Source organism: Oncorhynchus tshawytscha, linkage group LG22 (genome assembly GCF_018296145.1).
Source record: "Oncorhynchus tshawytscha isolate Ot180627B linkage group LG22, Otsh_v2.0, whole genome shotgun sequence".
Taxonomy (NCBI): domain Eukaryota; kingdom Metazoa; phylum Chordata; class Actinopteri; order Salmoniformes; family Salmonidae; genus Oncorhynchus; species Oncorhynchus tshawytscha.
Window position 1 is genome coordinate 17,814,661 of NC_056450.1, and position 15,531 is coordinate 17,830,191.

At 42.0% G+C, this 15,531-nt stretch overlaps 1 protein-coding gene across 1 annotated transcript in view; it reads right to left on the reverse strand.

The window, feature by feature from the left end:
* Positions 1-97: 97 nt before the first annotated feature.
* LOC112221534 (disks large-associated protein 4) overlaps positions 98-15,531 on the reverse strand; it is a 144,706-nt gene continuing 129,272 nt past the window's right edge. Inside the window, exons 6-11 of the mRNA XM_042304366.1 lie at positions 8,972-9,408; positions 8,750-8,841; positions 6,182-6,621; positions 3,739-3,830; positions 3,147-3,287; positions 98-3,037 (exon numbers count right to left, since the gene is read on the reverse strand). Coding sequence (XP_042160300.1) covers positions 2,813-3,037; positions 3,147-3,287; positions 3,739-3,830; positions 6,182-6,621; positions 8,750-8,841; positions 8,972-9,408 — 1,427 coding nt within the window. The 3' untranslated portion in view covers positions 98-2,812. The remainder of the gene's footprint in view (positions 3,038-3,146; positions 3,288-3,738; positions 3,831-6,181; positions 6,622-8,749; positions 8,842-8,971; positions 9,409-15,531) is intronic.

A 15,531-nucleotide genomic window follows, 5' to 3' on the forward strand; every position in this document is an offset into this window, starting at 1 on the left:
TGTTGATGACAGCGATCATCTGTAATATTAGCATCTGAGCTAATATTACATAGAAATTAGTATAATAGAACAGTATAATGATGGTGACAAGGAAATGTACTGTAACAAAGGGATGTTTAATGATTTCTTTGGACAATGAAATGTACATGTCTGTAGTTGATGTATTACAAATAAACAAAATAATTAACATAATGGTACTGCATCAGCTGCTTTCCCAGTTCTTCTAATTCTCTCAATTTTTTGACATTATGAGATAAAAATACAAAACTGACTGTGGATCAGATCAGCACATAGGGAGCAGCCATGTGACAAAGGTGTTGACCATTTAGGGGGGGGAGAGCCAGCTCTTCAAGGGGAAAAGTAGTACGGAGATCCTGAAATTGCAGATGATCCATTTCTAAATTCCAAATCAATCTCTCACATAGGTGTATGCATAACATCACATTACCTTTGATCAGAGGTTATTTGCTTCGGTTAGACTGGGTGGAATTTCTTGCACCATAGTGCTTTATTTAACTAGGCAAGTCAGCTAAGAACAAATTCTTATTTACAATGACGGCCTACAACCTGTCCTATAGTTTCAGATCTACAGAAGTGCGTTGGCTAGGGGCTTGATTTGGAATTCAGAGAATGAGTGGAACGTTAAGATTCATTTGCGAAAATTAACTTTCATGTTACGAGAAATGCAAAGCTGAAAGCTCATTTACATGCATGTTATAGTCCTGCGATAGTGGGAATAAGCCTGTTTCAGTGATGCTGAAATGTTTCTCTTGAAAAGGCATTTAATTTCACACCATCTCAGTACAATGGTCAATCCTGTGCAGCACCATCAACTCTCCAAACCCAGAAAAATACCAATACCCATTGTGGCACAGGTCAAACAAATTCAAAACAGGTCACATGAAATGTCTCATACTAAATAAAATGCTTAAAAATAATGTACCCTAGTCCCTGAATCTCCTCAATGTGCATTTTTTCTGTATAAAGGAATGAAAGGTCAAGCTGCCAGACACTAATATGACTACAATAATTCAGCTGGAGCATAGTCTGAAACACGTCAACAAAACAGGAATAGTACTTGACCAGACACCAATACTTTGATTCGGACCTTTTGAATGCACAGATGGGTGATACTTACGCAAATACATTTCTTTATAATGTATGGTATGTATTCATTCTTTTGGATCATTATTCATTTCAGACAGTTTTGAGTTAAGGCTTTGACCAATCAAGTGGTGGTTATTAATGGGGTATGATGACCAAAGTGCTGTTGGTTTGACTGTTGGTGTGTTAAGTGACTGAGTGCTCAGCCTGAGAACTCAGCCCTGTCAGAAAACAACCCCTAGTCTAAGAATTAGACTGGAGGAAGCAGTATCGTGGATTGCATGACTAGGTACACTCATTACATATCGTTTGGCTATTACCTATCGCTTCAGATCTGAAAAAAAACTGAACGTTTAAGAGGCTAGGGGTTGTTTTTTTTGACTGGACATCAGAATCATTTTTACGTTGCCATCTCAAATGTCCAATTTTACTTATACAAGTTGTCTCCCGAAATCACTTGCAGAGCTCTGGCCTATGCAGGTGAAAATAAATCAGTCTTTGTAATCAGGGAAGACAGGGAGCTTACAGTCGATTCCCCTTTCTGATTCAAATTGAAGCAATGCTGCTTGGGAGTCCCTGTAAAGGAAGTTGAGTGTGAAACTGGGAATGTAATAAATAGAGATACACATGGTCCCCTGCACCAAATAAGTAGCCAGAATAAACAGGGAAACAGAAGGGCGCTGACTTGATCTGGGGTAAACAGTTGGGAGTGGAAGGTGCAGTCAACAAGTTATTTTCAATGCATTTTACATTCCTACTGTAGCACACATCAACTGGCCATAGTAATCTCTCTTCTTCCCTAAAAGGGGCATATAAGACAAAACATGAGTCTGCACAGACGCTGACAGACAGCACAGTGTGTGTTTATGAGCGAGAGTTAATGATTGCATCATGTGCAAATATCATCATGACAGTACATGTACCTGTTCTATAAAAAAAATAACTTAGTACTGAACACTGGACCTCGTCTAACAAACAATCTGGCAAAGAACATTAAAAAAAAAAGACCCATCCTACTAATAGCCAGAGTGTGAGATAGATCTAATGCTACGGTCTTCCTCTGGTCTTCTGACTGTGTCATACCTCTGTACACGACAACCCCATCTCATATAGATTTGATTCCATACACAGTAAAGCTTACCGTCCACAACCAATGCAGTGGCAGCCTAATACAAAGTGAGAAGAGGAAGACTCTGTGTGTGGACCGTGAGTGAGTACAACTGTGTGTATCCTGAGTGTGGTGGTCCGTAGCTCGTAAACGAGAGAGCCCAGCCCAGCTCGCAGACTCAGAAGCAGTGAGGGGGTGAGAAGAGAGTAAACTTCTGGGATACCAAGATTCTTAAGCTCACAAGGAATAAGAATGTCCTTTTATCCAAGATTCTTCTTGATATATTTTAGGAGAAAACAATATTCAATATAATATTAATAACAATAGTACTAAATGTCTGTTCAGGTCTCTGTCTCCATGGCAGCCAGGAAGGGAAAAGTTTAGCATTGTTCTGCATTTTTTGCGATTCCTGTGCTCTCGTCCTATCGGACGCTGCGCTGCAATTAGGGGACCAACCTCTGTGTCTCTGGGTGTTTCTCTACTGTGTTTGAGGCTGTTCCTTCATGGGGAGCAAGGTGTGTGTGTGTTCACTAGTGTGTGTGTGTGTTTGTGGCTGTTCCTTAAATGTGGAGGGAGCAGGGTGCCAATGGTGGTCTGTTCTCAGAGGCGTGTCTGGGCCTCGGGGACGTAGATCTCAATGCTGTCTGAGCTTTCCGTGGCAGAGTTCTGTCGTACGGAGGCCGCACGTTTGGCCGCCATCAGGCGTTTCCTGGCCTCCTGCCGCTGCTTGTCCACCGCCGAATCTATGCTCCGGTCCTTCCCAGGGCTCAGCTTGGGCTTGGATGTCTTCTTTGGCACAACGGGGGGTGCAGGCTTCTTCTCTTCCTAACGACGAGAGAGAGATTAAAATTAGATGTTGCAAAGCAAACCCATTAAGAATCTGTTAGGATGTAAACAGGATCTACTGAGGTGATATGTTGTGTGATTCCAATACCTTCTCCGGCAGCTGCCAGTTGTTGGCCTTGAGTTGCCAGAGCTCATCAAACTTGACACTGATGTCCTCTACAGAGAGCTGCAGGAGGTCCCAGAACCCTGCCAGGTCCTGAGCTGTGGGCTGAGGGTTGGCATTCACATTCTAAACGACAGGAAGAAGAACAGCACAGGTTTAAAATGTGAAGGGCTGATTGGCTTGTCTAGACACAGTGACATTACATAACAGGAGAAATGTACAGCTGGTGTAGTGTGGCTAGATGGTACCTGTACTTTCCATAATTATTGAATGTGCTTATCATTTGCAAAAATATATATTATAAGGAAAATTGTATGGTGTTTAGTAGTGTCTTGCAACCACATGTGGGCTCGGCACCAGTAGGTGTATGACACTTAAATAAATCATATAAAATGAATTATAACATTATTCACTTTCTGGAAGATTTAGCACCAATGAGTAATTTGTTACAGAGATGGGTGTGTTGCCTCATTGCCAGGGGGAGCTATTAAACTCAACCTCTGCATGCTGAGACTCAAAACAGCGTATTGAAATATACCAGATTAACAGGGATTTTGAAAGGGTTAGTGGCACTCACAAGGTTCTCATCACAGAGCCCTCTGAACTGCTGGAACTTCTGGGCTATGAGGAGTTGGGCACTGCCCACTGCACTGCGGACCGTGCCCATCACTACACAGATAACAGCCAGTCAGCAATCACAACCAAAACAACATGCAGGTAGTTAAACATTATTCAAATGGGCACAGACACCAATATTTAGTGAATTCATCTAGTTTATGAGGATAAGGAAAATGGTATGGTTATGTGACCTTCATTTGACATGAATACTGGTCCTCAGCTACCGTTTTCAATTCAGTGTGGAATTTACATTGCTTGGGACATTATCCTTTTTTAAAGGACCTTATACACTGTTACACTTCAGTCTTAACATTTGCATAGTAAAGTAAGTCTATACAGTCGTGGCCAAAAGTTTTGAGAATGACACAAATATTATTTTTCACAAAGTCTGCTGCCTCAGTTTGTATGATGGCAATTTGCATATACTCCAGAATGTTATGAAGAGTGATTAGATAAATTGCAAAGTCCCTGTTTGCCATGCAAATGAACTGAATCCCCAAAAAACATTTCAACTGCATTTCAGCCCTGCCACAAAAGGACCAGCTGACATGTCAGTGATTCTCTCATTAACACAGGTGTGAGTGTTGACGAGGACAAGGCTGGAGATCACTCTGTCATGCTGATTGAGTTCAAATAACAGACTGGAAGCTTCAAAAGGGGGGTGGTGATTGGAATCATTGTTCTTCCTCTGTCAATCATGGTTACCTGCAAGGAAACACGTGCCGTTATCATTGCTTTGCACAAAAAGGCACGCATATTGCTGCCAGTAGGATAGCACCGAAATCAACCATTTATCGGATCATCAAGAACTTCAAGGAGAGCGGTTCAATTGTTGTGAAGAATGCTTTAGGACGCCCAAGAAAGTCCAGCAAGCGCCAGGACCGTCTCCTAAAATTGATTCAGCTGCGGGGCCGGGGCACCACCAGTACAGAACTTGCTCAGGAACGGCAGCAGGCAGGTGTGAGTGCAGCTGCACGCACAGTGAGAAGACTTTTGGAGGATGGCCTGGTGTCAAGCAGGGCAGCAAAGAAGCCACTTCTCTCCAGGAAAAACATCAGGGACAGAATGATATTCTGCAAAAGGCACAGGGACTGGACTGCTGAGGACTGGGGTAAAGTAATTTTCTCTGATGAATCCCCTTTCCGATTGTTTGGGGTATCCGGAAAAAAGCTTGTCCGGAGAAGACAAGGTGAGCGGTACCATCAGTCCTGTGTCATGCCAACAGTAAAGCGTCCTGAGACCATTCATGTGTGGGTTTGCTTCTCAGCCAAGGGAGTGGGCTCACTCACAATGTTGCCTAAGAACACAGCCATGAATAAAGAATGGTACCAACACATCCTCCGAGAGCAACTTTTCCCAACCATCCAGGAACAGTTTGGTAACGAACAATGCCTTTTCCAGCATGATGGAGCACCTTGCCATGAGGCAAAAGTGATAACTAAGTGGCTCGGGGAACAAAACATAAATATTTTTGGTACATGGTCAGGAAACTCCCCAGACATTGAGAACTTGTGGTCAATCCTCAAGGTGTGTGGACAAACAAAAAGCCACAAATTCTGACAAACTCCAAGCATTGATTATGCAAGAATGAGCTGCCATAAGTCAGGATGTGGCCCAGAAGTTAATTGACAGCATGTCAGGGCGGATTGCAGAGATCTTGAAAAAGAAGGGTCAACACTGCAAATATTGACTCTGCATCAACTTCATGTAATTGTCAATAAAAGCCTTTGACACTTATGAAATGCTTGTAATTATACTTCAGTATTCCATAGTAACATCTGACAAAAATATCTAAAGACACTGAGGCAGCAGACTTTGTGTAAATGAATATGCGTCATTCTCAAAACTTTTGGCCACGACTATACAGTACAGGCCAAGTAAGAAAATAGCTGTTGAACATCTCATGTGGGAGTCGATCGTGTTCATTACACAATCATTAAATACCAGCAATACAGGTGGAGGAATATTATCTGCCTGCCTGAGACAGATCATAGGAAGATCAAAGAGATTCAATTAATGTCTACAGTAGCTCTAGAAGACTGAAGGGAAGCTCCGATCCACTAGATAATGAGCAGCGTTAGCTGCTAACCATTAGCATGCCTTGCCCTGGCATCTCCAATCGCTAACAGCAGACAGGAGCTGATAAGGACAGTCTGTTGTCTTAGGGTTTCAGAGACGAGGAGGACATATTTTCAATGCCAAATGCATGTTAGAGAACTGATAGATTCTCTAATTTTGTTTAGTCAAATACTACTATTGAACTGATTTGGTCTACTGTATACAGTGTGTATGATTGACTGTCTCTTACTCTCTGAAAGCCCCTGTATTCCTATCAGAGTGAGTATAGTATGTGTCTTATACATTTAGCTAGTTAAGAGTATGGTGTACTGTGTGTCTCGTACCCTCCTCTGAGATGTCCTTGTCTTTGGTCTCCTGCTCCATCTGTTGACACCAGCCTTCCATGCGTGCCGTCTCAGCCTGTAGAAGTTTGAGAAACCAGTTGCCGTCCCGGAGGCAGGTGCTGGGTGCAGCTGCATCTCCCTGGGCACTGCCGTTTCCACCCACCAAGCTGGGGTCCGGAGGAGGCAGGAAGGAGGGATCCAAGGTCGGGTCCAGGCTCTCTGGGAGGGAGGCGGATGCTCTAGCCGGGAAAGAGGGATGTTTAGGGGACTGCCGCACCACCGCGCACTCCTTACCGTTGGAAGCAGTGGGGTCGGGGTCTAGTGGCTGGCTGTTGCAGTGGACTGTACTGTTGTTTTCTGAGGTAGGGACATCTTGTTTAGAGTCTTGAGGCTCTGTCTCTGTCTCCTGTCTGGAGGCCATGCTGCTGGCCCGGCTGAGTCTGGACGGACACACACGGATTAGTATTGGTGCAGGTCGGAGATCATTTACTGTGGATGTAGAAAAGGTCCACCTTGGGGACTGACGACCAACACATCACTGCGGCACCTCTGACCGCACGGTGTTCCAGAGAATACAGGAGCACTGAGGGCTTGATTCTACTAGATCCGCACTAGCAGACATTGGCATAGTGGTTGTTTTGCCGGTGTCTGAGGTGGAACTATATTTCCATGTAGCCTACACTTTCTGCTTCTGAACTTCTGACTGGGCGTGGCGTCGTGACAATGATCACAAGAGCAGCTGCTCGTCAATTTGACAGCTCCAATGCAGTTACACCTCCGACAACACCAAAACATCAGCCATGGCGGGTGCCGGCTTTCGCCTGTTAATGCTTGATGTCATTGAATCTAGGTCTCAGTCACACACGCACACAATTTAACAGGTTGTTCCTCTGTATTAGAGGTTGACCGATTAATCGGAATGGCTGATTAATTAGGGCCGATTTCACGTTTTCATAACAATCGGAAATCAGTATTTTTGGGCGCCGATTTGCTGTTTTATTTTTACACCTTTATTTAACTAGGCAAGTCAGTTAAGAACACATTCTTATTTTCAATGACGGCTTAGGAACAGTGGGTTAACTGCCTTGTTCAGGGGCAGAACAACATATTTTCACCTTGTCAGCTCGGGGGATCCAATCTTGCAACCTTAACTAGTCCAACGCAATAACGACCTGCCTCTCTCTCGTTGCACTCCACAAGGAGTTACGCGAATACAGTAAGCCAAGGTAAGTTGCTAGCTAGCATTAAACTTATCTTATAAAAAACAATCATAATCACATGGTTGATGATATTACTAGATATTATCTAGCGTGTTCTGCGTTGCATATAATCTGACTGAACATACAAGTATTGACTGAACGGTGGTAGGCAGAAGCAGGCGCGTAAACATTCATTCAAACAGCAATTTTGTGCGTTTTGCCAGCAGCTCTTCGTTGTGCGTCAAGCATTGCGCTGTTTAGGACTTCAAGCCTATCAACTCCCGAGATGAGGCTCGTGTAACCGAAGTGAAATGGCTAGCTAGTTAGCGCGCGCTAATTGTCGATGTGTTCCTGGTTCGAGCCCAGGCAGGAGCGAGGAGAGGGACGGAAGCTATACTGTTACACTGGCAATACTAAAGTGCCTATAAGAACATCCAATAGTCAAAGGTTAATGAAATACAAATGGTATAGAGGGAAATAGTCCTATAATTCCTATAATAACCACAACCTAAAACTTCTTACCTGCGAATATTGAAGACTCATGTTAAAAGGAACCACCAGCTTTCATATGTTCTCATGTTCTGAACAAGGAACTTAAACGTTAGCTTTCTTACATGGCACATATTTTACATGGAACATATTGCACTTACTTTCTTCTCCAACACTTTGTTTTTGCATTATTTAAACCAAATTAAACATGTTTCATTATTTACTTGAAGCTAAATTGATTTTATTGATGTATTATATTAAGTTAAAATAAGTGTTCATTAGGTATTGTTGTAATTGTCATTATTACAAATAAATACAAATAAATCAAAATCTTTATGGTCCTCCAATAATCGGTATCGGCGTTGAAAAATCCTATTCGGTCGACCTCTACTCTGTATCCCAAATAAATAGACCCAAGGACAGTTAAAAAGCCAATAACTGGGTCATACTTCCTCTCCCAATGACAGGCATACACAGTAAGCCATCATTATGAAGGGGAGTTTGACTGACAGGTATAGGACATGAGGGGCAGCAGGTAGCCTAGTGGTTAGAGCGTTTGGCCAGTTCGGCCGAAAGGTTGCTGGATTGAATCCCCGAGCTGACAAGGTAAAAATCTGTTCTGCCCCTGAACAAGGCAGTTGGCCTACCGGGGAACAGTGGGTTGTCATTGTAAATATGAATTTGTTCTTAAGACTTGCCTAGTTAAATAAACTAAATAAAAATGAGGAGCTGAAAGCACATTGCCCGTCTCTTTGCCTTTCCAGTAAACGCAGAGCACGTGAGAAAATTAAGATGACTATTACACAAGTGGCTCTGAACAGCAGATTGAGATAATAGCTAAACAGCAACAATCTTGTGTTGATAAAAGGATTTGACTTACGGCCTGCCGTTCTCCACCTGCACTCCAATAGACTGGAACTTGGTCGAGGGAGGCGGTTGATCCTCTCTCTGGATTGGCTGAACGCAATCCACCTACAAGTCAACCACTACAATGAATGAGTCATTCTACACACCCTCTGTGTAGCAGCACATTACAGTAAGTCAGACATTCAACCCGAACACCCCGGTCTTGCCAATTTAGAAAATTTATTCCTGGGCTCACCTGGATGCCGATAGACGAGAGCTTCCTTTTGGTGGGAACAGGCTCTGGTAGGGTCAGGGACTGGTCTGGGGTGAGGCTGGGGCCTGGGCTTAGGGTATCATTCTGGGGCTGGATCTGTGGCGAAGACTGGGTGGTGGTGGAGGAGGGTGGTGGGTGGGAGTCCCTCGGGGCAGGGACAGGGGCAGCGACGGTGGCTGGGGGCTTTGAGCCCTTGGCCAGGCTGCCTGTACGCAGGCTACAGAGGCTGTCGGAAGAGTTGCTGCTGCGTCCTGATTGGCTGTTGGCCTCGCCACGGTGGTCCTGTTGGTCCAGGTATGTGTCCTGGGCCGACTCAGTGCTGCTCTGCACCGTCACAGAGATGTAGGGCGTGGAGGTAGTGCGCGGAGGGACCGGCGGGGGAGCCTTCTTACAGGAGCTGTTTACACACGTCGGCAGTGCTGGGAAGAGAAGGGACAGAAGGACCATTCTGTGAAACCTGAACCAGGACAAAGCAGGAAATTCCAGTAGCGCCAACTGAGCCACCACACCAGCTAAATGGAGCTGAAAAAGAAAAGACATCCTGAGTAGAGGATTATCGCTGAAATCAAACGACTGCAAAAAGAGCAGCACACTCAAAAGTAAAAAAAAAAAAAAACATTCCCAATTTTCCTAAACATATTTTCCTATGCCTAACACACACACACACCTCCATGTTTCCTGTCATCCTGCAGTTTCAGTTCCATTGACGTCAGTCTATACCTATGGGAGTCCCTTACCTGCCTAGTTACCAAATAATGTTAATTCTCATGGGACTATAGACGGGGTGGTTGTTTAGCAACAAAACCGACACGTGCGCAACTATAGGAAAAAATAGACGGGGTTGGCTTACATGTAAACCATATTTTTTTATCAAAATGTTTTTTGAAAAGAAATACATATGAACAATGAGCATTTAGGGCTGGGCGGTAAACTGTATTTTACTACACTGAACAAAAAGTAGAACGCAACATGTAACAATTTCTAAGATTTTACTGAAAAATCAGTCAATTGAAATAAATTCAGTTGGCCCTAAATATATGGATTTCACATTACTGTGCAGGAGCGCAGCCATAGATGGGTCTTTGAGGGCATAGGCCCATCCACTTGGGAGCAAAGCCCACCCACTGGGGAGCCAGGCCCAGCCAATCATGAGTTTTTCCCCACAAAAGGCCTTTATTACAGACATACTTCTTAGCACCCCACCCTCCCCCTTCTGATGATCCCACAGGTGAAGAAGCTGGATGTGGAGGTCCTGGGATGACATGGTTACACGTGGTCTGCTGTTGTGAAGCCAGTTGGACAAACGGCCAAATTCTCTAAAATGACATTGGAGGTGGCTTTTGGTACTGAATTGAACATTAATTATCTGGAAACAGTGCTGGTTGGTATTCCTACAGTCAGCATGCCAATTGCACACTCCCTCAAAGACCTGAGACATCTCTGGCATCGTGTTGCGTGACAAACCTGCGCATTTTAGAGTGGCCTTTTGTTGTCCCCAGCAAAAGGTGCACCTGTGTAATGATCATGCTGTTAAAAAAATCAAAATGTTCACCAACAGCTATTTAAACAGCTGTTTGAGTGGGATCTGATTAAATCGGCAAGGCCGATTAAATAGGGCCGATTTCAAGTTTTCATAATCGGTATTTTTGGACACCGATTATGGCCAATTACATTGCAATCCGCGAGGAAACTGCGTGGCAGGCTGACCACCTGTTACGCGAGTGCAGCAAGGAGCCAAGGTAAGTTGCTAGCTAGCATTAAACGTATCTTGTAAAAAAGCAATCTTCACATAATCACTAGTTAACTACACATGGTTTATGATATTACTAGGTTAACTAGCTTGTCCTGCATTACATATAATCAATGCGGTGGCTGTTAATTTATCATCAAATCACAGCCTACGTCAACTTCGCCAGACGGGTGATGATTTAACAAAAGCACATTGCTGAAAAAAAGCACAATCTTTGCACAAATGTACCTAACATAAACATTAATGCCTTTCTTAAAATCAATACACAGAAGTATATATTTTTTAAACCTGCATATTTAGTTAAGAAATTCATGTTAGCAGGCAATATTAACTTCTTATGGCTGGGGGCAGTATTGAGTAGTTGGATGAATGAGGTGCCCAGAGTAAACTGCCTGCTACTCAGTCCCAGTTGCTAATATATGCATATGATTAGTATATTTGGATAGAAAACACTGACGTTTCTAAAACTGTTTGAATGATGTCTGTGTATAACAGAACTCATATGGCAGGCAAAAACCTGAGAAAAGATTCCAACCAGGAAGTGGGAAATCTGAGGTTAGTCGTTTTTCAACTCATTCCCTTATTGAAGATAGTGGGATATTGGTCATGTTGCACTTCCTACGACTTCCACTAGATGTCAACAGTCTTTAGATCCTTGTTTGATGCTTCTACTGTGAAGTGGGGGCGAATGAGAGGGGAATGAGTCAAGAGGTCTGGCAGAATGCCTTGAGCTCGTGACGCTCGTTCACGTGAGAGCGAGGTCTGTTCCATTGCTTTTCTACAGACAAAGGAATTCTCCGGTTGGAACATTATTGAAGATTTATGTTTGATTTATGTTAAAAACATCCTAAAGATTGATTCTATACTTCGTTTGACATGTTTCTACGGACTGTAGCGGAACTTTTTGGCATTTAACCTGTCCTAGTGAATGCGCTTCTTGAGTTTGGATTTGTTTACCAAATGCGCTAACAAAACAAACATTTATTGTGGAACTGGGATTCTGCATTCTGATGAATATCATCAAAGATAAGTGAATATTTATAATGTCATTTCTGACTTCTATTGACTGCACAATGTGGAGGATATCTTTTTGGCTTGTTTGGGCTCTGAGCGCTGTTCTCAGATTATTGCATAGTATGCTTTTTCCATAAAGCTTTTTTGAAATCTGACACAGCGGTTGCATTAAATTCTTAGGGCTGAGATCCCGCTAACGGGATCGATATGACAACAACCAGTGAAAGTGCAGGGCGCCAAATTCAAAACAACAGGAAATCCCATAATTAAAATTCCTCAAACATACAAGTATTTCAGTGCCTCTTTGCTTAACAAAAAAGCTTTATGGACATTTATTTATTTATTTACTTGCTCTTTTGCACACCAATATCTCTACCTGTACATGACCATCTGATCATTTATCACTCCAGTGTTAATCTGCAAAATTGTAATTATTCGCCTACCTCCTCATGCCTTTTGCACACATTGTATATAGACTCCCCCCTTTGTTTTCTACTGTGTTATTGACTTGTTAATTGTTTATTCCATGTGTAACTCTGTTGTCTGCTCACACTGCTATGCTTTATCTTGGCCAGGTCGCAGTTGCAAATGAGAACTTGTTCTCAACTGGCCTACCTGGTTAAATAAAGGTGAAATAAAAAAATAAAAAAAATAAAAAATCACACCATTTTAAAGATACACTTGTTAATCCCACCACAGTGTCAGATTTCAAATAGGCTTTACGGTGAAAGCACCACAAACAATTATGTTAGATCAGAGCCAAGTCACAGAAAAACACAGCCATGTTTCCAGCCAAAGAGGAGTCACAAAAATCAGAAATAGAGAGAATTTATCACTAAACTTTGATCTTCATCAGATGACACTCATAGGACTTCATGTTACACAATACATGTGTTTTGTTCGATAAAGTTCATATTTATATAAAATAATCTCAGTATACATTGGCGCTGGTTCACTAGTTCCAAAAACATCCAGTGATTTTGCAGAGAGCCAAGTCAATTTACAGAAATACTCATCATAAATGTTGATGAAGATACAAGTGTTATACATGGAACTTTAGATACACTTCTCCTTAACTAGGAAAATTGTGTCACTTCTCTTGCGTTCAGTGCAAGCAGAGTCAGGGTATATGCAACAGTTTGGGCTCGTTGTGAACTAATTTGCCAAATTTTTACATAATTATGACATAACAGGTTGTGCAATGTAACAGCAATATTTAGACTTAGGGATGCCACCCATTCGATAAAATACGGAACGTTTCCATATTTCACTGAAAGAATAAACATTTTATTTTCTAAATTAGTTTCCGGATTTGACCATATTAACGACCAAAGGCTCGTATTTCTGTGTTTATTATATTATAATTAAGTCTATGATTTGATATTTGATAAAGCAGACTGAGCGGTGGTAGGCAGCAGCAGGCTCATAAGCATTCATGCAAACAGTACTTTCCTGCGTTTGCCAGCAGCTCTTAGCAATGCTTGATCACAATGCTGTTTTTGACTTCAAGCCTATCAACTCCTGAGATTAGGCTGGCAATACTAAAGTGCCTATTAGAACAGCCAATAGTCAAAGGTATATGAAATAGAAATGGTATAGAGACGGGTCATAATTCCTAAAATAACTACAAACAAGAACATTTTAACTGGGAATATTGAACCACCAGCTTTCATATGTTCTGAGCAAGGAAATTAAAACATTAGCTTTTTAACATGGCACATATTGCACTTGAACTTTTTTCTCCAACACTGTGTTTCGCATTATTTAAACCAAATTTAGCATATGTCATTATTTATTTGAGACTAAATAGATTTATGTATTATATTAAGTTAAAATAAGTTTTCATTGTTCATTCAGTAGTGTTAATTGTCAATATTACAAATAAATATACATTTGAAGTCAGAAGTTTACATACACCTTGGCCAAATACATTTAAACTTAGTTTCACAATTCCTGACATTTAATCAGAGTAAAAACTCCCTGTCTTAGGTCAGTTAGGATCACCACTTTATTTTAAGAATGTGAAATGTCAGAATAATAGAGAATTATTTAATTCAGATTTGATTTCTTTCATCACATTCCTAGTGGGTCAGAAGTTTGCATACACTCAATTAGTATTTGGTAGCATTGTCTTAAAATTGTTTAACTTGGGTCAAACGCGTCGGGTAGCCTTCCACAAGCTTCCCACGATAAGTTGGGTGAATTTTGGCCCATTCCTCCTGACAGAGCTGGTGTTCCCGAGTCAGGTTTGTAGGCCTCCTTGCTCACACACGCTTTTTCAGTTCTGCCCACATTTTCTATAGGATTGATGTCAGGACTTTGTGATGGCCACTTCAATACCTTGACTTTGTTGTCCTTAAGCCATTTTGCCACAACTTTGGAAGTATGCTTGGGGTCATTGTCCATTTGGAAGACCCATTTGCAACCAAGCTTTAAATTCATGACTGATGTCTTGAGATGTTGCTTCAATATATCCACATAATTTTCCTCCCTCATGATGCAATTTTCTGAAATGCACCAGTCCCTCCTGCAGCAAAGCACCTCCACAACATGATGCTGTCACCCCCGTGCTTCACGGTTGGGATGGTGTTCTTCGGCTTGCAAACCTCCCCCTTTTTCCTCCAAACATAACGATGGTCATTATGGCCAAACAGTTATATATTTGTTTCATGAGACCAGAGGACATTTCTCCAAAAAGTACAATCTTTGTCCCCATGTGCAGTTGCAAACAGTAGTCTGGCTTATTATGGCGGTTTTGGAGCAGTGGCTTCTTCCTTGCTGAGCGGCCTTTCAGGTTATGTTGATATAGGACTCGTTTTACTGTGGATATAGATACTTTTGTACCTGTTTCGTGCAACATCTTCACAAGGTTCTAAGCTGTTGTTCTGAGGTTTAATTTGCACTTTTGCACCAAAGTATGTTCATCTCTATGAGACAGAACGCATCTCCTTCCTGAGCGGTATGACAGATGCATGGTCCCATGGTGTTATACTTGCGTACTATTGTTTGTACAGATGAACGTGATACCTTCAGGCGTTTGGAAATTGGATGAACCAGACTTGTGGAAGTCTACAATTTATTTTCAGAGGTCTTGTCAGATTTCCTTTGATGTTAAGCAAAGAGGCACTGAGTTTGAAGGTAGGCATTGAAATACATCCACAGGTACACCTCCAATTGAGTCAAATTATGTCAATTAGCCTATCAGAATCTTCTAAAGCCATGACATTTCTCTGTAATTTTCCAAGCTGTTTAAAAGCACAGTCAACTTAGTGTATGTAAACTTCTGACCCACTGGAATTGTGATACAGTGAATTCTAAGTGAAATAATCTGTAAACAATTTTTGGAAAAATGACTTGTGTCATGCACAAAGTTTATGTCCTAACCAACTTGTAAAAACTACAGTTTGTTAACAAGTAATGTATGGAGTGGTTGAAAAACAAGTTAATGTAAACTTCCGACTTCCAACTGTATAAGAAAAAAAGAAGATGAATCGTTATCGGCTTTTGTTTGGTCCTGCAATAAATCGCTATCGGTGTTGAAAAATCATAATCGGTTGACCTCTAGTCCAGTTACCACATTCACCAAGTCATATGGGCTCCAAGTCTACTCCCACACATGACTACACATACACACAGTCACAGGCTGAATGAAAACAAAGTTGGTAGCACTATTACCGGTAGCTGTAGGGAATAACCTACATACTTGACTACTACAAGGGCTCCCGAGTGGTACAGCGGTCTAAGGCACTGCATCTCAGTGCTAGAGGCATCCCTACAG